This window comes from Eleutherodactylus coqui, chromosome 6, assembly GCF_035609145.1.
Source record: "Eleutherodactylus coqui strain aEleCoq1 chromosome 6, aEleCoq1.hap1, whole genome shotgun sequence".
In the NCBI taxonomy this organism is placed as follows: Eukaryota; Metazoa; Chordata; class Amphibia; order Anura; family Eleutherodactylidae; genus Eleutherodactylus; species Eleutherodactylus coqui.
In genome coordinates, this window is record NC_089842.1 from 110,275,527 (window position 1) to 110,303,186 (window position 27,660).

Genomic DNA, 27,660 nt, shown 5'->3' on the forward strand with positions numbered 1-27,660 from the left:
TGCAGAGGGGTTGGCACGGCTAGGCAGCGACCCTCTTTAAAAGGGGCGGGGCGATAGCCCACAATGCTGTACAGAAGCAATGAGAAATAGAATCCTGTGCCACCGCCATCAGGAGCTGCACACGTGGGCATAGCAATGGGGAACCTATGTGCCACACACTATTCATTCTGTCAAGGTGTCTGCATGCCCCAGTCAGACTGGTAATATGTACCTTAACAGTAACCGCGTTGGTGGTAATGTGGTGGTGACTGCGGACCTAGTAGCGCGGTTTTATTTTGTTGGTTTTCGGAATGTGGCCAGGATTAAGTGGGCCGTGGCGGGGGGATGTTTTTGAGGCACTACGTGTCCTCTCCACGTGTCCGTGGTTATATGCACCTTAACAGTAACCGCGTTGGTGGTAATGTGGTGGTGACTGCGGACCTAGTAGCGCGGTTTTATTTTGTTGGTTTTCGGAATGTGGCCAGGATTAAGTGGGCCGTGGCGGGGGGATGGTGGGGGGGCTTTCTTGTAGTGTCGGTAAAGGTGAAATTCTTGGACTGCCACCAGACGAACCAATGCAAAGGCATTTGCCAAGAATGTTTTCCCTGTTGGAGGAGGAGGGGGATGTTTTTGAGGCACTACGTGTCCTCTCCACGTGTCCGTGGTTATATGCACCTTAACAGTAACCGCGTTGGTGGGAAATGGCCTCGCCGCCATCATGTCTTTGGGAAGCCTCTGTTTCCACACCCCAGAGACATACCATTAGCAGCGGTATAGGCAGAGCCCATAATTCGTAACATTTCAGCCGTAGCATTAGGACAGGCCCCACTAACATATCACTAGCAGCATTATAGCGGGAGCGCAGTCTTCGTTCCATGTCAGCAATAGTAGCACTCAAGACAGGCCCCAGTAACAATTCCGAAGCAGCAGTATAGTGGGAGCGCAGTCTTAGTTCCATTTCAGTAGCTGCAGTATAGCCAAGGCCCAAGTTACATTTATGTAGCTAAAGTGTAGGCCAACCCCACACACACTTCTGTACCATGAGTGCAGGCAAAGAACATACAAATTGCTATGATTATACAGTGGTTGAGGGCCCCAAAAAATTGGTGTACCAACAGTACTAATGTAAGTCAGTAAAAATTGGCCATGCCCAACCAAGATGGCAGGTGAAACCCATTAATCGCTTTGGTTAATGTGGCTTAAGTGGTAACAAGGCCTGGAGGCAGCCCAGTTTAACGAAAAATTGGTTCAAGTTAAAGTTTCAACGCTTTTAAGAGCATTGAAACATATAAAAATTGTTTAGAAAAATTAGATGAGTGAGCCTTGTGGCCCTAAGAAAAATTGCCCGTTCAGCGTGATTACGTGAGGTTTCAGGAGGAGGAGCAGGAGGAGGAGGAGGAATATTAGACACAGATTGATGAAGCAGAAATGTCCCCATTTTGGATGGTGAGAGAGAACGTAGCTTCCATCCGCGGGTGCAGCCTACGTATTGCTTAGGTATCGCTGCTGTCCGCTGGTGGAGAAGAGAAGTCTGGGGAAATCCAGGCTTTGTTCATCTTGATGAGTGTAAGCCTGTCGGCACTGTCGGTTGACAGACGGGTACGCTTATCTGTGATGATTCCCCCAGCCGCACTAAACACCCTCTCCGACAAGACGCTAGCCGCAGGACAAGCAAGCACCTCCAGGGCATACAGCGCGAGTTCAGGCCACGTGTCCAGCTTCGACACCCAGTAGTTGTAGGTGGCAGAGGCGTCACGGAGGACGGTCGTGCGATCCGCTACGTACTCCCTCACCATCCTTTTACAGTGCTCCCGCCGACTCAGCCTTGACTGGGGAGCAGTGACACAGTCTTGGTGGGGAGCCATAAAGCTGTCCAGGCCCTTAAAGACTGTTGCACTGCCTGGGCTGTACATGCTGCTCGATCTCCGCACCTCCCCTGCTACCTGGCCCTCGGAACTGCGCCTTCTGCCACTAGCGCTGTCGGATGGGAATTTTACCATCAGCTTGTCCGCCAGGGTCCTGTGGTATAGCAACACTCTCGAACCCCTTTCCTCTTCGGGAATGAGACTGGGAAGGTTCTCCTTATAGCGTGGGTCGAGCAGTGTGTACACCCAGTAATCCGTAGTGGCCAGAATGCGTGCAACGCGAGGGTCACGAGAAAGGCATCCTAACATGAAGTTAGCCATGTGTGCCAGGGTACCCGTACGCAACACATGGCTGTCTTCACTAGGAAGATCACTTTCAGGATCCTCCTCCTCCTCCTCCTCATCCTCCTCAGGCCATACACACTGAAAGGATGACAGGCAAGCAGCAGGGGCACCGTCAGCAGTGGGCCAAGCTGTCTCTTCCCCCTCCTCCTCATCCTCCTCATGCTCCTCCTCCTCCTCCTCCTCCTCCTGAATGCGCTGAGATATAGACAGGAGGGTGCTCTGACTATCCAGCGACATACTGTCTTCCCCCGCCTCCGTTTCCGAGCGCAAAGCGGCTGTCTTTATGGTTTGCAGGGAACTTCTCAAGATGCATAGCAGAGGAATGGTGACGCTAATGATTGCAGCATCGCCGCTCACCACCTGGGTAGACTCCTCAAAGTTTCCAAGGACCTGGCAGATGTCTGCCAACCAGGCCCACTCTTCTGAAAAGAATTGAGGAGGCTGACTCCCACTGCGCCGCCCATGTTGGAGTTGGTATTCCACGATAGCTCTATGCTGCTCATAGAGCCTGGCCAACATGTGGAGCGTAGAGTTCCACCGTGTGGGCACGTCGCACAGCAGTCGGTGCACTGGCAGATTAAAGCGATGTTGCAGGGTGCGCAGGGTGGCAGCGTCCGTGTGGGACTTGCGGAAATGTGCGCAGAGCCAGCGCACCTTTCCGAGCAGGTCTGACAAGCGTGGGTAGCTTTTCAGAAAGCGCTGAACCACCAAATTAAAGACGTGGGCCAGGCATGGCACGTGCGTGAGGCTGCCGAGCTGCAGAGCCGCCACCAGGTTACGGCCGTTGTCACACACGACCATGCCCAGTTGGAGGCTCAGCGGCGCAAGCCAGTGGTCGGTCTGCTCTGTCAGACCCTGCAGCAGTTCGTGGGCCGTGTGCCTCCTATCTCCTAAGCTGAGTAGTTTCAGCACGGCCTGCTGACGCTTGCCCACCGCTGTGCTGCCACGCTGCGCGACACCGACTGCTGGCGACGTCCTGCTGCTGCTGACACATCTAGATTGCGAGACAGAGGTTGAGGAGGAGGAGGAGGAGGAGGAGGGTGCTTTAGTGGAGGAAGCATACACCGCCGAACATACCACCACCGAGCTGTGGCCCGCAATTCTGGGGGTGGGTAGGACGTGAGCGGTCCCAGGCTCTGACTCTGTCCCAGCCTCCACTAAATTCACCCAATGTGCCGTCAGGGAGATGTAGTGGCCCTGCCCACCTGTGCTTGTCCACGTGTCCGTAGATAAGTGGACCTTGCCACTAACCGCATTGGTGAGGGCGCGTACAATGTTGCGGGAGACGTGGTCGTGCAGGGCTGGGACGGCACATCGGGAAAAGTAATGGCGACTGGGAACTGAGTAGCGCGGGGCCGCCGCCGCCATCATAGCTTTGAAAGCCTCCGTTTCCACAACCCTATACGGCAGCATTTCAAGGCTGATAAATTTGGCTATGTGGACGGTTAACGATTGAGCGTGCGGGTGCGTGGCGGCGTACTTGCGCTCCAACACTTGCGCTAGCGACGGCTGGACTGTGCGGTGCGAGACATTGGTGGATGGGGCCGAGGACAGCGGAGGTGAGGGTGTGGGTGCAGGCCATGAGACGGTAGTGCCTGTGTCCTGAGAGGGGGGTTGGATCTCAGTGGCAGGTTGGGGCACAGGGGGAGAGGCAGCGGTGCAAACCGGAGGCGGTGAACGGCCTTCGTCCCACCTTGTGGGGTGCTTGGCCATCATATGTCTGCGCATGCTGGTGGTGGTGAGGCTGTTGGTGGTGGCTCCCCGGCTGATCTTGGCGCGACAAAGGTTGCACACCACTGTTCGTCGGTCGTCAGGCGTCTCGGTGAAAAACTGCCAGACCTTAGAGCACCTCGGCCTCTGCAGGGTGGCATGGCGCGAGGGTGCGCTTTGGGAAACAGTTGGTGGATTAATCGGTCTGGCCCTGCCTCTACCCCTGGCCACTGCACTGCCTCTTGCAACCTGCCCTGCTGCTGCCCGTGCCTCCCCCTCTGAAGACCTGTCCTGTGTAGGCGTTGCACACCAGGTGGGGTCAGTCACCTCATCGTCCTGCTGCTCTTCCTCCGAATCCTCTGTGCGCTCCTCCCTCGGACTTACTGCCCTTACTACTACCTCACTGCAAGACAACTGTGTCTCATCGTCATCGTCCTCCTCACCCACAGAAAGTTCTTGAGACAGTTGCCGGAAGTCCCCAGGCTCATCCCCCGGACCCCGGGAACTTTCCAATGGTTGTGCATCAGTGACGATAAACTCCTCTGGTGGGAGAGGAACCACTGCTGCCCAATCTGAGCAGGGGCCCGAGAACAGTTCCTGGGAGTGTTCCCGCTCCTGAGCATGTGTCATTGTAGTGGAGTGAGGAGGCTGGGAGGAAGGAGGAGCAGCAGAAAGAGGATTCGGATTTGCAGCAGTGGACGGCGCAGAACTGTGGCTGGACGATAGGTTGCTCGAAGCACTTTCTGCCATCCACAACAGGACCTGCTCACACTGCTCATTTTCTAATAAAGGTCTCCCGCGTGGACCCACTAATTGGGCGATGAATGTGGGGACGCCAGAAACGTGCCTCTCTCCTAATCGCGCAGCAGTCGGCTGCGACACACCTGGATCAGGAGCTCGGCCTGTGCCCACACCCTCACTTGGGTCTACGCGTCCTCGGCCGCGTCCACGTCCTCTAGGCCTACCCCTACCCCTCAGCATGCTGTATTACCAGTGATTTGATTTCACAGGCAGGAAAGAAATTGGCGCAAGCCTGCAGGCCAAATATAATTTTTTAACTTTTTTTAAAAAGGAAAGGCCCACTGCCTCTAGTGAATGAATAATAAGTTTAATAACTGTGTTGCGGCCCTGCAAAAGTGTCACAGAACTTTACTGTTGCAGAGTTATTAACTGTGGCAGAGCAGGTATTTCCCAGGCAGGAAAGAAATTGGCGCAAGGCTGCACTCAACCGTAGCTGGTTGCGTCTGATTTTTTTAGGTTCTCCACGCAGCACACACGTACCCAGAGCCCTTAGGACTGACAGAGGCAGGGCAAATATACTTTTTTCCCTTTTGTTTAAAAGGATAGGCCCACTGCGTCTATTCACTGAATAATAAGTTTAATAACTGACACTGTGTTGCGGCCCTGCAAAAGTGTCACAGAACTTTACTGTTGCAGAGTTATTAACTGTGGCAGAGCAGGTATTTCCCAGGCAGGAAAGAAATTGGCGCAAGGCTGCACTCAACCGTAGCTGGTTGCGTCTGATTTTTTTACGTTCTCCACGCAGCACACACGTACCCAGAGCCCTTAGGATTGACAGAGGCAGGGCAAATATACTTTTTTCCCTTTTGTTTAAAAGGATAGGCCCACTGCGTCTATTCACTGAATAATAAGTTTAATAACTGACACTGTGTTGCGGCCCTGCAAAAGTGTCACAGAACTTTACTGTTGCAGAGTTATTAACTGTGGCAGAGCAGGTATTTCCCAGGCAGGAAAGAAATTGGCGCAAGGCTGCACTCAACCTTAGCTGGTTGCGTCTGATTTTTTTACGTTCTCCACGCAGCACACACGTACCCAGAGCCCTTAGGACTGACAGAGGCAGGGCAAATATACTTTTTTCCCTTTTGTTTAAAAAAGAAAAGGCCCACTGCGTCTATTCAATGACTAATAACTGTGTTGTGGCCCTGCCTACACAATTCTGTGCCTGTAGTATCAATGCAGGGTGCAATGCTCTGCACCGCCGATTTTGAGAAAAAAAAAAAAAGCAACACAGCTAACAGCAGCCTGCACAGTACTCCACACAGTTAAATGTGGCCCTAGAAAGGACCGTTGAGGTTCTTGAAGGCTACACTCACTCCTAACACTCTCCCTGCCTAAGCACCACTTCTGTCCCTAATACCGGGTGCAATGCTCTGCACTGCCGATTTTGAGAAGAAAAAAAAATTTCTCCACTGCTAACAGCAGCCTGCACACACGTAGATGTGGCCCTAAGAAGGACCGTTGGGGTTCTTGAAGCCTACACTCACTACAAACACTCTCCCTACAGCAACTCCAATAGAACAGCACTTTCCCTCACTAACTCACACGGCATCTGAGGCGAGGCGCGGGAGGGGCCGACTTTTATACTCGGGTGACATCTGATCGCCCCAGCCACTCACAGCAGGGGGGTGGTATAGGGCTTGAACGTCACAGGGGGAAGTTGTAATGCCTTCCCTGTCTTTCAATTGGCCAGAAAAGCGCGCTAACGTCTCAGAGAGGAAACTGAAAGTAACCGGAACACCGTGTGGTACTCGTTACGAGTAACGAGCATCCCGAACACCCTAATATTCGCACGAATATCAAGCTCGGACGAGTACGTTCGCTCATCTCTAATGGGCACACATTTACAGACAATGGCTAACGCTCAAAAGCCATCATTTGGATGAAGTTTGAGCAATAATCATTGCGTGTAAATCAGCCTTTACTGTATAGTCACTGTATGGTGGTACTATACATTTTATTGCTGCATGTACAGAGGTACACTTGTCCCTGAATAAAGAGGGCAAGTGTACTCCTGTCCATGACTGTACGATTAGGTATTTCTATATTCCATTTTAATTTCCCATCTTGAGTCAATATTGCGAATAACATATGTAAAAGAGTAATAAGGGGCACAACTAAGCAAAGCAAAATTTGACACATGGTACATATTGAGTTGCTATGTTTTATGATATTGAGTTTGCGGTATTATTGTATGTGGGCTGATGGTGTTTGTGTCTTGGGGCTGCTTTTTAGCCCCTGTACGGCCCTGCTACTTCAACCAGTTTTGTCTTTTATGCTTTTATTGAAAAAAAAAATTGTTTGTTTCATCCCCACTTACAAGAGCTTTTACTTTTTTAAATTTTTCTGTCGATATAGCCATGTAAGGGCTTGTTTTTTGAAGAACAGACTTCTATTTTTTTAATGGATTTATTCTAGGGTATATATAATATAGTAAAAAAAATATTAGTTGTTTGGGGTGAATTAAAAAAACAGTAATTCCACATTTTCTTCTGTTAATGTGTTCACATAAACACATGTTGGGAAGAACTTAAGGGGCTTTTGCTTTGCTTAATTGAAATATCTGGGGCATAATCAAAGGCATTCATCGTCATCCAGCAGGACAATGACTGCTACACCACAATTTATGTTTTTTGAATTGGAGGAATGTTTTTTTTGAAGCATGAATGGTTTAAGGTGAAACTTCTCTAGAAGACTATCCCTTCGAGAAAGCCACCCTGGATAATGACCAGGTTCTTATGTTGTCTTATACAGTTCCCTAATATCTAGAGATGAGCGAACGTACTCGTCCAAGCTTGATGCTCGGGCGAATATTAGGGTGTTCGGGATGCTCGTTACTCGTAACGAGCACCACGCGATGTTCAGGTTACTTTCACTTTCCTCTCTGAGACGTTAGCGCGCTTTTCTGGCCAATTGAAAGACAGGGAAGGCATTACAACTTCCCCTTGTGATGTTCCAGCCCTATACCACCCCCCTGCTGTGAGTGGCTGGGGAGATCAGATGTCACCCGAGTATAAAAGTCGGCCCCTCCCGCGGCTCGCCACAGATGCGTTGTGAGATAGCTGAGGGACAGTGCTATAGTGTTGGAGCTGCTGTAGGGAGAGCGTTAGGAGTTAGTGTAGGCTTCAAGAACCCCAACGGTCCTTCTTAGGGCCACATCTAACAGTGTGCAGTAGTGTGGAGGCTGCTGTTAGCAGTGTTGCACTTTTTTTTTTTTCCAAATCAGCCGTGCAGAGCATTGCACCCTGCAGTAATACTACAGGGACAGAAGTGGTGGTTAGGCAGGGAGAGTGTTAGGAGTTAGTGTAGGCTTCAAGAACCCCAAAGGTCCTTCTTAGGGCCACATCTAACAGTGTGCAGTAGTGTGGAGGCTGCTGTTAGCAGTGTTGCACTTTTTTTTTTTTTTCCAAATCGGCCGTGCAGAGCATTGCGCCCTGCAGTAATAAATACTCCAGGGACAGAATTGTGTAGGCAGGGCCAGAAGACATATTTTATTGATTGAATATACGCAGTGGGCCTTTCCTTTAAAAAAAAAGGGCAAAAATTCTATTTGGCCTGCAGGCTTGCGCCAATTTATTTCCTGGCTGGGAAATCACCGCTCTGCTGCAGTTAATAACACTGCAGTTCTGTGACACACAGCAGGGCCACAACACATTATTGATTGAATATAGTCAGTGGGCCTTTCCTTTTTAAAAAAAGGGCAAAAATTCTATTTCGCCTGCAGGCTTGCGCCAATTTCTTTCCTGGCTGGGAAATCAAATCACTGGTAATACAGCATTCTGAGGGGTAGGGGTAGGCCTAGAGGACGTGGACGCGGCCGAGGACGCGGAGGCCCAAGTCAGGGTGTGGGCACAGGCCGAGCTCCTGATCCAGGTGTATCGCAGCCGACTGCTGCGCGATTAGGAGAGAGGCACGTTTCTGGCGTCCCCACATTCATCGCACAATCAATGGGTCCACGCAGGAGACCTTTATTAGAAAATGAGCAGTGTGAGCAGGTCCTGTCGTGGATGGCAGAAAGTGCTTCGAGCAACCTATCATCCACCCACAGTTCTGCGCCGTCCAGTGCTGCAAATCCGAATCCTCTGGCTGCTGCTCCTCCTTCCTCCCAGCCTCCTCACTCCACTACAATGACACATGCTCAGGAGCGGGAAGACTCCCAGGAACTGTTCTCGGGCCCCTGCTTAGATTGGGCAGCAGTGGTTCCTCTCCCACCAGAGGAGTTTATCGTCACAGATGCCCAACCATTGGAAAGTTCCCGGGGTCCGGGGGATGAGGCTGGGGACTTCCGGCAACTGTCTCAAGACCTTTCAGTGGGTGAGGAGGACGATGACGATGAGACACAGTTGTCTATCGGTGAGGTAGTAGTAAGGGCAGTAAGTCCGAGGGAGGAGCGCACAGAGGATTCGGAGGAAGAGCAGCAGGACGATGAGGTGACTGACCCCACCTGGTTTGCAACGCCTACTCAGGACAGGTCTTCAGAGGGGGAGGCAAGGGCAGCAGCAGGGCAGGTTGCAAGAGGCAGTGCAGTGTCCAGGGGTAGAGGCAGGGCCAGACCGAATAATCCACCAACTGTTTCCCAAAGCGCACCCTCGCGCCATGCCACCCTGCAGAGGCCGAGGTGCTCTAAGGTCTGGCAGTTTTTCACAGAGACGCCTGACGACCGACGAACAGTGGTGTGCAACCTTTGTCGCGCCAAGATCAGCCGGGGAGCCACCACCAACAGCCTCACCACCACCAGCATGCGCAGACATATGATGGCCAAGCACCCCACAAGGTGGGACGAAGGCCGTTCACCGCCTCCGGTTTGCACCGCTGCCGCTCCCCCTGTGCCCCAACCTGCCACTGAGATCCAACCCCCCTCTGAGGACACAGGCACTACCGTCTCCTGGCCTGCACCCACACCCTCACCTCCGCTGTCCTCGGCCCCATCCAGCAATGTCTCGCACCGCACCGTCCAGCCGTCGCTAGCGCAAGTCTTTGAGCGCAAGCGCAAGTACGCCGCCACGCACCCGCACGCTCAAACGTTAACCGTCCACATAGCCAAATTTATCAGCCTTGAGATGCTGCCGTATAGGGTTGTGGAAACGGAGTCCTTCAAAAGTATGATGGCGGCGGCGGCCCCGCGCTACTCAGTTCCCAGTCGCCACTACTTTTCCCGATGTGCCATCCCAGCCCTGCACGACCACGTCTCCCGCAACATTGTACGCGCCCTCACCAACGCGGTTACTGCCAAGATCCACTTAACAACGGACACGTGGACAAGCACAGGCGGGCAGGGCCACTACATCTCCCTGACGGCACATTGGGTGAATTTAGTGGAGGCTGGGACAGAGTCAGAGCCTGGGACCGCTCACGTCCTACCCACCCCCAGAATTGCGGGCCCCAGCTCGGTGGTGGTATCTTCGGCGGTGTATGCTTCCTCCACTAAACCACACTCCTCCTCCTCCTCCGCAACCTCTGTCTCGCAATCTAGATGTGTCAGCAGCAGCAGGACATCGCCAGCAGTCGGTGTCGCGCGGCGTGGCAGCACAGCGGTGGGCAAGCGTCAGCAGGCCGTGCTGAAACTACTCAGCTTAGGAGATAAGAGGCACACGGCCCACGAACTGCTGCGGGGTCTAACAGAGCAGACCGACCGTTGGCTTGCGCCGCTGAGCCTCCAACCGGGCATGGTCGTGTGTGACAACGGGCGTAACCTGGTGGCGGCTCTGCAGCTCGGCAGCCTCACGCACGTGCCATGCCTGGCCCACGTCTTTAATTTGGTGGTTCAGCGCTTTCTGAAAAGCTACCCACGCTTGTCAGACCTGCTCGTAAAGGTGCGCCGGCTCTGCGCACATTTCCGCAAGTCCCACATGGACGCTGCCACCCTACGCACCCTGCAACATCGCTTTAATCTGCCAGTGCACCGACTGCTGTGCGACGTGCCCACACGGTGGAACTCTACGCTCCACATGTTGGCCAGGCTCTATGAGCAGCGTAGAGCTATAGTGGAATACCAACTCCAACATGGGCGGCGCAGTGGGAGTCAGCCTCCTCAATTATTTTCAGAAGAGTGAGCCTGGTTGGCAGACATCTGCCAGATCCTTGGAAAGCTTGAGGAGTCTACCCAGGTGGTGAGCGGGGATGCTGCAATCATTAGCGTCCCCATTCCTCTGCTATGCCTCTTGAGAAGTTCCCTGCAAAGCATAAAGGCAGATGCTTTGCGCTCGGAAACGGAGGCGGGGGAAGACAGTATGTCGCTGGATAGTCAGAGCACCCTCCTGTCTATATCTCAGCGCGTTGAGGAGGAGGAGGAGGAGGAGGAGGGGGAGGAGGATGAGGAGGAGGGGGAAGAGACAGCTTGGCCCACTGCTGAGGGTACCCATGCTGCTTGCCTGTCATCCTTTCAGCGTGTATGGCCTGAGGAGGAGGAGGATCCTGAAAGTGATCTTCCTAGTGAAGACAGCCATGTGTTGCGTACAGGTACCCTGGCACACATGGCTGACTTCATGTTAGGATGCCTTTCTCGTTACCCTCGCGTTGCACGTATTCTGGCCACTACGGATTACTGGGTGTACACACTGCTCGACCCACGGTATAAGGAGAACCTTTCCACTCTCATTCCCGAAGAGGAAAGGGGTTCGAGAGTGTTGCTATACCACAGGACCCTGGCGGACAAGCTGATGGTAAAATTCCCATCCGACAGCGCTAGTGGCAGAAGGCGCAGTTCCGAGGGCCAGGTAGCAGGGGAGGTTCGGAAATCGAGCAGCATGTACAGCACAGGCAGTGCAACACTCTTTAAGGCCCTGGACAGCTTTATGGCTCCCCAGCAAGACTGGGTCACCGCTCCCCAGTCAAGGCTGAGTCGGCGGGAGTACTGTAAAAGGATGGTGAGGGAGTACGCAGCCGATCGCACGACCGTCCTCCGTGACGCCTCTGCCCCCTACAACTACTGGGTGTCGAAGCTGGACACGTGGCCTGAACTCGCGCTGTATGCCCTGGAGGTGCTTGCTTGTCCTGCGGCTAGCGTCTTGTCAGAGAGGGTGTTTAGTGCGGCTGGGGGAATCATCACAGATAAGCGTACCCGCCTGTCAACCGACAGTGCCGACAGGCTTACACTCATCAAGATGAACAAAGCCTGGATTTCCCCAGACTTCTCTTCTCCACCAGCGGACAGCAGCGATACCTAAGCAATACGTAGGCTGCACCCGCGGATGGAAGCATCGTTCTCAATCACCATTCAAAACGGGGACATTTCTGTTTCATCAATCTGTGTATAATATTCCTCCTCCTCCTCCTGCTCCTCCTCCTGAAACCTCACGTAATCACGCCGAACGGGCAATTTTTCTTAGGGCCACAAGGCTCACTCATATAACTTTTCTAAACCATTTTTATACGTTTCAATGCTCTTAAAAGCGTTGAAACTTTAACTTGAACCAATTTTTCGTTAAACTGGGCTGCCTCCAGGCCTAGTTTTACCACTTAAGCCACATTAACCAAAGCGATTAATGGGTTTCACCTGCCATCTTGGTTGGGCATGGCCAATTTTTTCTGAGGTACATTAGTACTGTTGGTACACCAAATTTTTTGGGCCCTCACCTACAGTGTAATCATAGTAATTTCTATGTTCTTCGCCTGCACTCATGGTACAGAAAGGTGTGTGGGGTTGGCCTACACTTTAGCTACATAAATGTAACTGGGGCCTTGTCTATACTGCAGCTACTGAAATGTGAAAGAGACTGTTATCTCCCTAAACTGCTGCAATGGTAATGTTACTGGGGCCTGTCTTGAGTGCTACTATTACTGAAATGGAACTAAGACTGCGCTCCCCCTATACTGCTGCTAGTGATATGTTAGTGGGGCCTGTCCCTAATGCAACCGCTGAAATGTTAATAATTCTGGGCTCTGCCTATACCGCTGCTAATGGTATGTCACTGGGGTGTGGAAACAGAGGCTTCACAAAGACATGATTGCGGCAAGGCCATTTCCCACCAACGCTGTTACTGTTAAGGTGCATATAACCACGGACACGTGTAGAGGACACATAGTGCCTCCAAAACATCCCCCTCCTCCTCCAACAATGAAAACATTCTTGGCAAATACCTTTGCATTGGTCCGTCTGGTGGCAGTCCAAGAATTTCACCTTTAACGACACAACAAGAGAGCACCACCACCATCCCCCCGCCACGGCCCACTTAATCCTAGCCACATTCCGAAAACCAACTACATAAAACCGCGCTACTAGGTCCGCAGTCACCACCACATTACCACCAACAAGGTTACTGTTAAGGTACATATTACCAGTCTGACTGGGGCATGCAGTGTGGGCCGAAGCCCACCTGTATTGTATCTGACGTTAGCTCTGCTGAGTAGGGCACTGCAATGGGATATATTAATGTACCGACGGTGGGTTCCAGGGAGCCACCCATGCTGTAGGTGCACACGAAGTTTAACCTACATCTGTCCACTTGTAAAGAACCCCAGTCTGACTGGGGCATGCAGTGTGGGCCGAAGCCCACCTGTATTAAGCACGACATTACCTCAGCTGTGATGGGCAATGCAATGGAATTTATTTATGTACCGCCGGTGGCTTCCTGGCACCCACCCATGCTGTGGGTCCACAGGGAGTTGTTACTACATCTGTCCACTTGTAAAGAACCCAGTCTGACTGGGGCATGCAGTGTGGGCCGAAGCCCACCTGCATTAACCACGACATTACCTCAGCTGTGATGGGCAATGCAATGGGATTTTTTTATGTACCACCGGTGGGTTCCAGAGAGCCACCCATGCTGTAGGTGCACACAGAGTTTAACCTACATCTGTCCACTTGTAAAGAACCCCAGTCAGACTGGGGCATGCAGTGTGGGCCGAAGCCCACCTGTATTAAGCACGACATTACCTCAGCTGTGATGGGCAATGCAATGGGATTTATTTATGTACCGCCGGTGGCTTCCTGGCACCCACCCATGCTGTGGGTCCACAGGGAGTTGTTACTACATCTGTCCACTTGTAAAGAACCCAGTCTGACTGGGGCATGCAGTGTGGGCCGAAGCCCACCTGCATTAACCACGACATTACCTCAGCTGTGATGGGCAATGCAATGGGATTTTTTTATGTACCGCCGGTGGCTTCCTGGCACCCACCCATGCTGTGGGTCCACAGGGAGTTGTTACTACATCTTTCCACTTGTAAAGAACCCCAGTCTGACTGGGGCATGCAGTGTGGGCCGAAGCCCACCTGCATTAACCACGACATTACCTCAGCTGTGATGGGCAATGCAATGGGATTTTTTTAGGTACCACCGGTGGGTTCCAGGGAGCCACCCATGCTGTAGGTGCACACGGAGTTTAACCTACATCTGTCCACTTGTAAAGAACCCCAGTCTGACTGGGGCATGCAGTGTGGGCCGAAGCCCACCTGCATTAAGCACGACATTACCTCAGCTGTGATGGGCAATGCAATGGGATTTATTTATGTACCGCCGGTGGCTTCCTGGGACCCACCCATGCTGTGGGTGCACACGGAATTCCCATTGCGGAGTTGTACCTGGCTGTGAATATTTATAAAAAACCGCGGTCTGACTGGGCCATGCAGACACCTTGACAGAATGAATAGTGTGTGGCACATAGGTTCCCCATTGCTATGCCCAAGTGTGCAGCTCCAGATGGAGGTGGCACAAAATTGGATTTCTCATTGCTTCTGTACAGCATTGTGGACTATCGGCCCGCCCCTTTTATGGGGGGGTCGCTGCCTAGCCATGCCAACCCTCTGCAGTGTGTGCCTGCTTTTCCTGTGGCAGACGCACTTATAAATAGACATGAGGGTGGCGTGGCATGAGGGCAGCTGAAGGCTGGGCAGGGACAATTTGGTGTACGCTGTGGACACTGTCGTGCGGGGGGGGGGGGGGGGTTTGGCAGCATGTAACCCAGGAGAAGTGGCAGCGGAGTGTCATGCAGGCAGTGATTGTGCTTTGTTGGAGGTAGTGTGGTGCTTAGCTAAGGTATGCCATGCTAATGAGGGCTTTTCAGAAGTAAAAGTTGTTGGGAGGGGGGGGGGCCACTCTTGCCGGTATTGTGGCTTAATAGTGGGACCTGTGAACTTGAGATGCAGCCCAACATGTAGCCCCTCGCCTGCCCTATCCGTTGCTGTGTCGTTCCCATCACTTTCTTGAATTGCCCAGATTTTCACACATGAAAACCTTAGCGAGCATCGGCGAAATGCAAAAATGCTCGGGTTGCCCATTGACTTCAATGGGGTTCGTTACTCAAAACGAACCCTCGAGGATCGCGAAAAATTTGTCTCGAGTAACGAGCACCCGAGCATTTTGGTGCTCGCTCATCTCTACTAATATCCTATGTATTTGGCCCCGAGAGGTTAACCAGTGTAAAAGGTCACTTTCACTGACGATTTAGGTGGGCATCGTACAGAGGTTATATTGTCCAGTACGTAAATAGCTAGTGGTTGTTAGTTCTCCAGACTATAATAAAGTAGTAAATAATATTAGTAAATGATAATAAATATTTTAGCTTCTAATGTTCTGCACTGCCTATTTAGCCATCTGTACACATGAACCTATTGGCATCTCAAGTACTTTCTTCAAGGCTCTCTTCACATCTTTATTTCTAAGGCTGTATATGATAGGATTTAACAGTGGGGGAACAATACTATACAGAAAAGATGACACACGGACAATGATAAAGGAATCTCCAGAAATCGGTCCATTGTAGTTAAACATAGCAGTTATGTAGAAGACAGTGACAACTATGAGATGTGAGGAACATGTGGAGAAGACCTTCTGTCTTCCCTCCGAGGAGCGGATTTTCAGGATAGTGGAAATGATATGTATGTAGGAATTCATCACAAGTACAAAAGGAGACATTCCTAGAAATAGGGTAACCACATGTAACAACACTTGGCTGCTCTGTATGTCACTGCAAGCTGCTTCCAACATTGGAAGGACATCACAAAAGAAATGATTGATATGATAATCTCCACAGAAAGTCAGCTTTAAAGTCATCAAAGTGTGGAACACAGCATTCAACAATCCACAAACCCAACATCCAGCAACGAAGCCTAAGCAAAAGGTTTTATTCATAACCACATGGTAACGAAGGGGGTTACATATGGCTACATATCGGTCATAAGCCATTGCAGCAAGAAGAAGAGATTCAGATCCTCCAAAGCCGACGAAGAAATAGAGCTGTGTGAAACATCTATGGAAGGATATCCTCCTGTCCCCTGTAATAGCGTTGACCAGCATAGCCGGGAGAGTGACTGTAGAGTAACAGACATCTAATAAGGATAGACAACTCAAGAAAAAATACATAGGAGTTTTGAGGTGCATGTCTACCTGGATAATGCTAAAAACTGCGAAATTCCCAATTATGATCATTGAATAGATTAGTGCAATTAACATTGAGAATATAGGCTGTCCTTCTGAAAAGCCTAAGAGGATAAAAGTATCCAGAGTATTATTATTACAAGCTACAATCCTGTCAATCATTTCAAAACTGTGGGAAAAAAATCAGTTGGTTAGACACCACATACAGTTAAGCAGTATTGATCTGGAGTTGGGTCTTCATGATGATCTCTCATGTGGAATGTTTGCCCAGTAGAAGTGGTAGAAATAGGGTGGACCAAAATGTTTAAGGCAAATAGTCCAATGAAGGTGTAAGTATGCAAAAATGTAGAGTGTGACCTTTAAGGCCTCGGTCACATGGACGTTTTTAGGTCCGATTTGCAGACGCGCAGATTTATGGACCCAATGCAAAGCAATTGGATCGGTCACATGTCCGTTTTTGATACCGATGTGCCGATAATTTTAAGATACACCAATTCACAGAACGCATGTAACTGCGTTCTGCGCAAATCGATGCTTGTATATGCGCTCAATGGGGCCGGCGGCAGCAGCGCCAACCCCATTGAGAACATATACTAAGATTGTTCTCCTCTGCCACAGCTGTGCCATAGCTGTGCCACAGCTGTGGCAGAGGAGAACGATGTTCGCCCATTGAATTAATGAAGCCGGCAATACAGCCGGCTCCATTGAAAGCAATGGGCTGCCGGCAAGCGCTGGATGAATTTTCGCGGAAGGGCTTAAAATATAAGCCCTTCCCTGAAGACCATCCTGAAAAAAAAGTATACTCACCTTTTTCCTGCAGCCGGAGTTCAACCGCGTCCGGCCGGCAGTTCTCCTGAACTGCTCTCTGTAGTATTCAGCAGGTGGGGATTTAAAATCCCCGGCTGCTGAATGGGCTGCCTCTGATTGGTCACAGCCCTCACCAATCAAAGACAGCTCTCACTCACCCATTCATGAATTCATGAATGGGTTAGTGAGTGCTGCCTCTGATTGGCTGAGTGGGAAGCGCTGGGCCGCTTCGCTGAAAACGCTGCTAGGTGCAGATTTTTCAGCAAATCGTCGGCCCCGGTCACACGATTTGCGGATGCGCATCCGTTATGCGATCCGCAAATCGCAGAAAAAACGTCCGTGTGACTAAGGCCTAAGGAAGAATTAGCTTATCTTTCAATGAAATAGCTACAATGTTCACTGTTAATGGCTTTATGAACAATGTAACCCTCAAAATCACCAATAGCATGTCCTTGTATGTAGCACAGGTAATGTGTTCCATTTTAGCCTGAGAAAGGATCGATAGAAGATCCAAAAGCTTGCTGTAACATCATGTATTTTTGTTAGCCATTAAAAGGTATCACATCTACAAGATTACATGGTTTCTCTCACCGAGAACAATCATACTTTACTAAACCTTTTTTTGTGGATTGTCCAGAATACCCTGAGAATCCTCCCTGTCACACCACTTTCTTCTAGTTGTAACTGTGCAAAACTGTTGTTATAAAGTCAACTTTGTTGAAGTTACAGTAAGCAGACATTACTGACCGTTCCCGGTTTGTCCATAACGTTTTCCTGAGTGTGGACTACTTTATTCTACTGTCAAGGTTCAGTGCAGAGGACAGAACGGTGCTGTCTTGAGTGATAAAGAAGATTACAGGTAACCTCCGGTTACTTTTCCCTGTGACCTCGCTCAGCAGTAACTTGAACCGCTCCCGAGCTACCCCCAGGGGAGGAGATGGTAGAGCCCCGTGACAAGGCCTTTATCTCTTCGGCTGTGGGCCTGCTCCTCGGACGCTGCACCTCCAGCTCCAGTCACATCACCCTGCACTTTTTTCTTGCGTAACAAGAAATTGCCCCTTTTATCTAAGAACCTCTGCCAATCATCCAGCATCCATTGGGCAAGCTCAGTTGTATAGGGCCAAAATTTGGTGGAATTTTTGGCAAATGCAATTATAGCACAATGTTCGCGTATGTTATCGTCCATCGCTGTGGCAATATTTTAACCCTGAAGAGTAACCCCTTACAGAAGCATGGTTGACAGCTCCCTACATGTGTATAGTAACATAGACAGGCTTGTTAATCAGCATCTAAAGAGAAAACAAAGGTGAAGGGAGCCACGAACATATGAATATCAATGAGCCAAATCAGATAACTGTTTAATTGGTACTGCAACCTTTCTATAAGTAATAGACTGTTGAAATAAATGTGTCTGTCATTATATCCTGTTGCCCACAGTTGGCAACCATAAGTGATCTAAAAGGTACCCTTTAACTAAATTTGTCCCCCAATAAAATGTAGCATAAAGTATATATTGCACACATTCATTGCACACCACTATAAAATAAGCATATGTACTACTATATGATGCACACTTTCATAAATTGCTTCTACACGCATACATCCATTACACACATATATACGTTCCCACACACACAGGGCCTGTCGCTGCTAATGTCACAGTGATGCGGAGGCACAATGCTTCAAAAACAGTTACTTTGCTGGAGGTGGCTGGTACTTTTGTATTGCAGTCTTTTTGGTATCGGTCTTAAACATCCTGAAGTTTTCGCCTTTTTTTAAGGACCTCAGACCCCTTACCACTTTAGATCCCTTACCAATAGACCTCCTAGCCAACTGTATTCCCAGCCATTGAGATATACAGGTTCTTTACTATTTTAGTTAGCCTGGCTACTCCTATGAGGTGCACTACTTACCTCCAGTGAACTGAAGTAGTGGCTGACTACTATAACTTTGGCTTCTCCCACTAGATTGGCATAAGACTAGTGGAATTCCCTGAGTGGTCACAAACTGCCAGGTGAGCTGCTAACCTGTAGTTGTATGAAAATTCTAAAAGATCCGAGCAGCTTGTTGTCAAAATGTTTCATTCAAATTGTTTTTTGAAAATATAACATCAGGCAACAATTTTTTTCAAATAATTGAAATTTCTTTTTAAGTTCTGGTGCTTTACTGGAGATTTTTATTAATGTTTTAATGTAATAATTTTTTTCAGTTCATAAAAATGTAATTAATGTGTCGATGGATTTTTTGCAAGTGTCTAACCAAATAAAAGAAAAATTTGGATAAAAACATATTTATTAATGGATTTTATCCATTACATATTCACCTTACCTGGCTACTGATTTTTCTTTGGATTAGGTCTTGTCGTTTACAGCAATCATAATATTAGATGTTTTTGTCCATGTGTGTAGGCAAAAATAAAATAGAACAAAAGACATTTTTTGGTAGTTATAGTTTCCGTTCTTTTTTTTTCCCCTGAAAAACAACTGATGTCAACTGGATTGTGTTTTCTGCTTCCAAGGCTTTGTCTTATGAGAGCTTCTCCATATTTAATGAGTTCCAAAACTCCCCATGGAGTAGTAGCCATCGGGGAGGTAAATAAACAACATCCACAGAGACTCCACGTCTTTATTCATACTAATTATATATATTATTAGAAACCAATTATATACATTGATGAGTGGTGAAGACATTCTGAAAATTAGCTTTACATGTTTAAATGGGTTGTCTCATCACAATAAGCCCTGTCTATGTGCCCTATTAGGAATGTGGACATCATAGAGGAGGGTCCTGCTTGGTACCTATCTCTATCAAACAAAGTGGGGAGTAGCTTCGCTGGACTCAAGTTGTCTGTGTATTACATGAAAAAACCATCCCATACTACTTTCTAAAGTGGATGCCAAAAACAACAGTTTTGGTATATCAAAAATGGTGTGGAAATTAATTAATGCAACCAAAATTTATAATGTTAAATAGGATGTTTTTTAGAGTATCATACTTCTTCCTCAAACCTCAGACATATACAAAAAATGTGGGCAAGACTACACTTATATAAATCGTAAAACATCTACCCTCTCATAAATTATGATAATTAAAATTACATTACGTACTTCTTTAAGTAGACAGAAGATGCCAAGATGGACACCATGTGCCAAGTCTGGGCGCAGATACAGCAAAAGCAGTTTGCCTATATGCGGTGGAGTGCTTTTGTGTTAATCCAGAGGGAGGTACTAACAAAGAGAAATACAATACAAGTGGGGATACCCCTTATAGCTCTTGGCATGTAAGGATAGCAAAACAGCGACATTCAAGTTACTGGGTAATCTCCCGAAGTTCCTTGGCACCCTGGAGCTCCCAATGATTGCCCTTCCAGACTGGCCCACTGCAGGGTCTCTACTTGCCTGGCCCATTGGAAAGCCATGAATACTTCATGCATACAATATTAATGTTCTTTAAGTGGGTCTTAATGGTTTAGTCCCCAGCATACAGTCTGTTATTAATTTCTCATAAAATAGGCTTATTTCTAGTGGCACAGGTGAGTAGGGAAGCACGTCTGGAATATGGCTTCCTACACCCCCTTTTGGGGTTACAGCATTATTTTCTATTAAGAAGTTTGTAATGTCTTAGTTACATTGTTAGTTTTTGGGATTCTAACCCCTGGTTTTGTTTTTACATTTCCTCTTCACTCCTTTGTCTCCTTCCCTCCTTCCTCCCTATCCTAATGGGGTGATTGTCCCTGAGTGGCCTAACTGGAACCAACTCTTTTCCACGCGATGTACTATGTAATCATGGCCAATATGACTTTTGTACCTACAATGCTAAAGGGTTTCAATGCCCCCAAGAAGCCAAATCCTATACCAGGAGACCCACTTTAAGGGGGGCCATGTCTCTAGATGTGTTTCCAAGTTTTATACATCCTGTACTCACAGTTCCCGCCCCTGCAGTAAGGTGGGTGGAGTGTCACCATAGGGTGAAATGGGAGTTCCTAGTCACAAAACCGGAAGGAATTCGGTAGGGCCCCCACATATGCGACTGGAAAATGGCACTTTATACCACACCTATTGCATGGGTTAGGGTTTATGGCTCTTTATCCAAACCTATCCAGACCTATAATGCCACATGCCATGGATGCCCCCTGTCTCCCACCCAGTACGTTCTTGTCATGGAGTCCTTAGCTAACATGTTTAGATGAGACAACTCTATTAAAGGGGCAACAGTGGGCACCTCTGAGTTCAAGATCTCAGTGTTCGTGGATGATTTGCTTGTGTATCTGTCATGGCCGAGAGTGGTACTCCTGGTGTTGCAACAGGAAATTCCGGGAATTCATGAGGGTAAGTAATTTCAAAGTCAATCTAATGAAATCAGAGATCCTAAATATCACAATACAGAATGAGGTGTCATCCCTGGAGAGGGAGTTCCCCTTACGTGGTATCATACCTCCATCAGGTACTTGAAGATACACTTGCCAACAGACCCTTCTCAGGCTTTATTCCTAAACTTTAAACCATTCCTTACAGGCATGGAGAGGGATCTGGAGAGATGGAGACCACTATATCTATCATGGTTCATCAGAGTTAACGGCATCAAGATGGATTCCTTGCCACGGTTTCTATACCTATGCCAGTCCCTGCCCGTTAAACTAAACAGCTTCTATTTAATGACCATCCACTGCTTGATCTCTAAATTTGTCTGGAGGGGCCGTAGACCAAGATTAAAACATGACATTCTTTCCCTTAGAAGCAGGGGCGTAACTAAAGGCTCAGGGGCTCTGATGCAAAAGGTGAGCTGCCCCTCCCCTCTATCTGTATCTGTACCCGTACCCATACCTATACCATGCTGCATAGAGGCATAACTTGAAGCTTCTGGGCTCCAATGCAAAACCTGTAACAGGGCCCCCAACTATAATGCTTTATTCATAGTACTGAGCTCCTTATATGGAGAAGAGAGGCCTTATGGGCCCCCTAAGGCTACTGGGCAACCGCATCCCCTGCACCCTCTATAGTTACGCCCTGGCTTGGAAGGCTCTCAGGTAGAGCATTAACCCAAGCAGAGACTTAGGGAGGCTTTTCTGTACCAAACTGCCCAGTTAGAATTTATAAGTCAAGGCGATGGGACCTCTCTTTATTATTTTGACATACTAAGCTTGCTATTCTACTCAGGGAAACGATCTATGCTGTAATACTTTAATCTCTCAGACATCGGACCAGGGCGATTGTGCCTTATGGATATTAGTCTTGACTTATAAATTCTAACTGGGCAGTTTGGTACGCTAGGAGGATTGACTCCAGGCTCATATAGCCACCAGTACCAGTTACAAGTCTTTGACTTGAAATCCGGGCTTCCAAACCATTTGACTATTGCATGAACGAAAAGCATAAGTCTATTCAAGGAAGATAAGCAATTTAGTCCATTGCTCCTAGTTTATATGCTGGATCGATCCCCCCTTAAAAGGAGACTTAGGCATTTGCATTCTCTTTAAGCCATCTTCTTGTAGCTTAGAGTTATTAGCATGAGCAATTTTTGCATCTAGGACTCTATACCTTGGTGTATATTTTTCACTTGGCCCCCCATCTCGAGCCTAGTGACCTTTTTTCCGTTATTGACACAATCCACTCAGTACTATTACTCCTGAAGATCCACTCTTACTAAGTGGTGAAACGCGTCGAGACTAAAGTACGATGCAATGAATTTAAAATTAGTGTATCAAACGGAATGAATTTTAGAATTTGCTTGAACACAAGTAAATTTTTATAAACATTTCTGTTACGTGAGCTTCAACTTGACCGAAATCTTACCTTTAGTTTCGGTAGGGCTGAACGATTCTAATAAAGAGCGTGTGATCAGCTCGCCCTTTGACAAAGGGGTTACCATTTCTTATACAGTTACACCATCACACACGTAGTTCTAGTCCAACAATCACACCCGAAGAGTTGTGCACCCAACTCATACTGATAGGGTCCTTACATACTTGTAGCTTGCGACGTTTTGTCCTAGGTTGGTTTGGGTGCACTACCACCTGATAGTTTGATCATCTACGAGTGGCTGCAACACCTCCAACTTTTCGTTTTGTGTTGTGCCCTGAGTCTACTGTCTTTTTTAACAAATTCTTCTAATAAAGATTATTATTTTAGTTTAAGTCTTTCCTGTGAATAGGGCGTAATTTTCTCGTTGGACTTTTGACTGCCCCCTCTGTGAATTTGTCCATGAAGGAAGGGCATTCAATTTTTATGCCCTTCTCTTCATAAATCCTGGGCTTATGGGTGTACCCTAATGTACTCTGGCACAGCTTGTATATTTTCACGCCCTTTTACTGGGCTTGTACTTGTAAAATTCAATCCTCCCTTTGAAATGTACCAGGTACTCATCTACAGAAAAGTTTTTCTGAGAGATGTACGCCTGGGCAACCTTAGCATTTAAATGCTCTATTACCGGCCTGAATTCATATAAGCAATTATAATTGACACTGATCAGACTAACAGTTCACTGACACACTGATCCCATGAGGATGCGGTTTTCAGAACTCCTGTGTGTACTTATGTAACTGAAATAATCTGTGTGCGACTGTGTGAGGATGCCTTTTCAGATATGCAGCATGCTTATTATGTAGAAGAAATCTGTGGATTTTCTCCTCCAAATTGTAGAGCTCACTAAATATGTCACTGCTATAAAGGTGCTCTCAGATGTTTCAGATCTAGACATTTATGTATCTGTACACATATCATAAATTTTAACAGACCCAACCTGTCTATTGTCAAGATGACCACATTATTTTTTTTTAAATATAAAATCAGGAAACAATTTCTTTTTCTACCAAATATATATTTCCATTTGGAGTTCAATAGTTGTAATTTCCTTACAAGAATTGGTGCTTTACTGGAGATTTTTATTAATGCTTTAACTTAGAATTTTTTTTTTAAGTCTATGAAAATTTCAGTTTCTGGTGGATTTTTGCAAATGTCTAACAAAAAATGAGAAAAATTCTGACTTAAAAATGCATTTTAAGCGGGTTTTATCCTGGGAATGTCAGCCTCAGACAATATTAGAAGGACACAGGTAGTTACGCAGTTGGGCTGGAGGTGGGAATCAGACTGGGCTTTGGCTTTATTAGACGCTGATAAGACATTCGATTCTGTTGAGTAGCCATATTTGATAGAGGTACTTTGGAGATTCTGATTTGAAGAATCATTTATTTAGTGGATCTCTGTTCTGTATAGATCTCCGGTAGCCATGGTCATGGTGAATGGTCTGACTTCCACCTCCTTTGCACTACATAGGAGTACCTGACAGGGCTGCCCACTTTTCCCTCTCCTGTTTGCTATTGCCATAGAGCCTTTGGCTCTAATAATTGGGCGCCATGTGTCATACAAAGGTGTTGGGATCGGATCTAGAGAGGATAAGATAGGCTTGTAAGCTGATGATTTAATATTCTATATGTCTGAACCTAGGCACATTTTGCCACTGGCTATCTCTCCAATAGATGGGTTTGGGAGAGTTTCAGGCTTACGCATTAATTGGCAGAAGTCTGCTTTTATGCCCCTAAGACTCAAGGGTTGGCAGATAGGAGAGGTATTCTACAACCTACAGATCCCTTCCCAATTTAAATATCTCGGGATTTAAATCTCTAGAGATCACACGCTGAGCTTTGCTTTCAATATTGCCCCCCTATTAACGTCTCTGTAACATAAACTCAAAACATGGAGCACCCTACCATTATCTGTGGCTGGTAGACTTAATCTTATTAAAATGATTGTTCTCCTCAAATACCTATATTGCCTAGAACACGCAGAAAAAAATAATACCTAAATCTAGAGCCAAACTTCGTATGGAGACCCTACAGTGCCCCAAAGACATGGCAGGAACGTTGCTACCAGATTTTAAGCTGTATTATTTGGCCAGACAAGTTAGGTATATTCGTCACTGGTTGTCAAACGCTCCTCTCCCAAACTCTGAAGACCACCTAATGGTTTTTCTGTCTGAAATTTCCCTCTGGATTGTTGTGGAGAAGCCAGAGCTGTTGGCCAAGCAGATGCTACCTATTCATAAACAGGCAGGACTCACTCATGAATGAGTGTGAGTGAGACCTGCCTCTGATTGGCTCAGCGCTGAGCCAATCAGAGGCAGGTCTGACTCACACCCCCTTCACACCCACTGCAGGCCGGCCGCGCTGAACTCCGTCTGCCGGGACAAGGTGAGTATATATATATTTTTTATTTTTACACTTTTCTGGATGAATTGCAGGGAAGGGATTATATATTTAAGCCCTTCCCGACAATTCATCCTGCGCTCGCCGGCAGCCCATTGCTTTCAATGGAGCCGGCTGTATTGCCGGCTCCATTGAATTCAATGGGCAAACATCTTTCTTCTCTGCCACAGCTGTTACAGCTGTGGCAGAGAAGAATGATTTGTCTTCTATATGTTCTCAATGGGGTCGGCACTGCTGCCGCCGGCCCCATCGAGCGCATATAGAGAAGAGAACAGGAATCGCAGATCGCAGATAGGTGCGATCTGCGATTTCTGTTCTATAATTTATCGGACGAGCACATAAAAAGTGCTCATGTGTCCGATACCATTGCAAAGCAATGGTTTTTAAAAACCGCCGGACGCATGCGCATGCGCAAATCACGCGAAAAAAACGCTCGTCTGACTAAGGCCTAACTGTATATTGGCCTACCACCCTGTACAATACCATTATAAGTAATTGCGTCCAATTGTTTTGTCAATATGTGTTTAGGTGATATATCTTCACACTGAATGCAAATTATACACATTTAGAAATATTTAACACCAAGAAAGAAAGACTATATTTACACAAAAAAATAATGGAAACCATACATTTTTTAGAAGACGGGTGGGGCTCTAATTTTAAAAAGTTCTAACATGTCATAGTATTGAAGCCAATGACACTGATTCTGATTCTATTGTTCTTTAAGTGTTTGTGGCAAGCTCTGCCTCTTAGGCCCTGCATTTTTCATAACATGATCCATCAGACTTTAAGGTCAACTTAAATACCCTCATTGTTTTCATCATCACACTTTATATTCTAGTGATTGCTTTCTTCAAGGCTTTCTTCACCTCTTGATTTCTCAAACAGTAGATGATGGGGTTTAACAATGGGGACAGAACACCATAGAGAATAGATGAAACTTGGACAATGATGAAGGAGCCTCCAGAACTAGGACTATTGTAGTTGAAAATGCCAGTAATATAGAAGATAATGACAACTGTGATATGTGAAGAACATGTGGAGAAGACCTTCTGTCTTCCTTCCAAGGAGCGTATTTCTATGATAGTGGAAATGATATGTATGTAGGAATTCATCACAAGTAGAAAAGGAGACATTCCGAAAAATACGGTAGCCACTTTTATCAATATTTGGCTGTTGTGAATGTCACTGCATGCTGCTTCCAACATTGGAAGGATGTCACAGAAGAAATGGTTGATATGATGATCTCCACAGAAAGTTAGCTTCAGGGTCATGAATGTGTGGAATGTGGCATTTAACAACCCACAAATGCAGCACCCAGAAACAAATCCTAAGCAGAAAGTCTTATTCATAATGATGTGGTAATGGAGGGGGTTACATATGGCCACGTATCGGTCATAAGCCATGGCGGCTAACAGAAGAGATTCAGATCCCCCGAAACAGACAAAGAAATAGAGCTGTGTGATACATCTATGGTAGGATATTTTCCTGTTCCCGGTGATAGCATTGACCAGCATAGCTGGAAGGGTAACTGAAGAATAACAGATGTCTAGTAAGGATAGACAACTCAACAAGAAATACATGGGGGTCTGGAGATGTCTGTCCACCTTAATGATACTGAACACTGCGAAATTACTGATGGTGATCATTATGTAAACGGTGGCCATTAAAATTGAACAAACACCCCATCCTTCCAAGAATCCAAGTAGGATAAAATCATTCAATGTTTTATTTTCTGCTTCCATCCAATTTACTTCCATAACTTGAGGAAAAAAGGGAAATTAAATTGATTATCTCTTTAAGGTTCCTTTGTTGAGGAGCTGCTAAAGTGACTTCTTCTTGCTAATGATTTGAACAATTTAGTAGTAATATTCTCTATGACTGGACTAGTATTTTCCTCCAGATTATTGGGCATTCGAAATTCTAACAGTTCAAGAATATATACATTAACACTGGCATATGAAACAGTGGGAGTTTTACTGTGTTTTCTTATTTTACTACATACAGTATATTGATTTTTATACTTTTCAAAGTTGCCAGACCAAATTATTACATACATACCCCAAACCAGCATGCCAAATGAATATAGACCCCAGACCAACTCTTCTAAATAAATACAGATCCAGACTAGACCCTCTAAATAAATATACACCTCACACCAGATTCCATGCAAATACATCAGACCAAATCCAACCTGAATAAATATAAACTCCAGTCCAACCCCCCTAAATTAATACAGATCCACACCAGACCCCATAAATTAATATAAACCCAGACTCCTGAATAAATACATACCCCAGATTATACCCTTAAACAAAGAGGTTCAACCCTCCTAAACACATATGGTTCCCCAGACAAGACTCGTAAATGAATACACAGCTCAGACCGGGCTCTGCAAAAGTTCACCTCTCCATTCCTACAGCTTACAATCCTCTTCAATCTTTTTTTATTAGTAGAATAGTCAACTGCTAATTTTTGATAGTCCTACTTGAGTCTTGCGGCCTGATGATGTGTAATAAAAATTATAATGCAGATTTAATTACTGGCTTGACAACTGTGATCAAATTAATTAAATTAAAAGGGAAACAAAAAAATAATGTAAAAGAAATTTTATAGCTACATACTACATGAGCAGAACA

The 27,660-nt window shown here is 47.1% G+C and overlaps 2 protein-coding genes across 2 annotated transcripts; both read right to left on the minus strand.

Moving 5' to 3' along the window:
- Window positions 1-15,219: 15,219 nt before the first annotated feature.
- Window positions 15,220-16,176, minus strand: LOC136571744 (olfactory receptor 5V1-like). The gene has a single exon (XM_066572376.1). It carries the CDS (start codon window positions 16,174-16,176, stop codon window positions 15,220-15,222), a length of 957 nt encoding a protein of 318 aa, XP_066428473.1.
- Window positions 16,177-25,851: 9,675 nt separating this feature from the next.
- LOC136571745 (olfactory receptor 5V1-like) lies at window positions 25,852-26,766 on the minus strand. Its single transcript, XM_066572377.1, has one exon. The coding sequence runs from the start codon at window positions 26,764-26,766 to the stop codon at window positions 25,852-25,854; it is 915 nt and encodes a 304-aa protein (XP_066428474.1).
- Window positions 26,767-27,660: the final 894 nt, after the last annotated feature.

What these genes read in the sequence shown, in the direction of transcription:
- LOC136571744 (XM_066572376.1), bottom strand. Translation starts at nt 16,176, where the DNA reads ATGATTGACAGGATTGTAGCTTGTAATAATAATACTCTGGATACTTTT.
- LOC136571745 (XM_066572377.1), bottom strand. Translation starts at nt 26,766, where the DNA reads ATGGAAGCAGAAAATAAAACATTGAATGATTTTATCCTACTTGGATTC.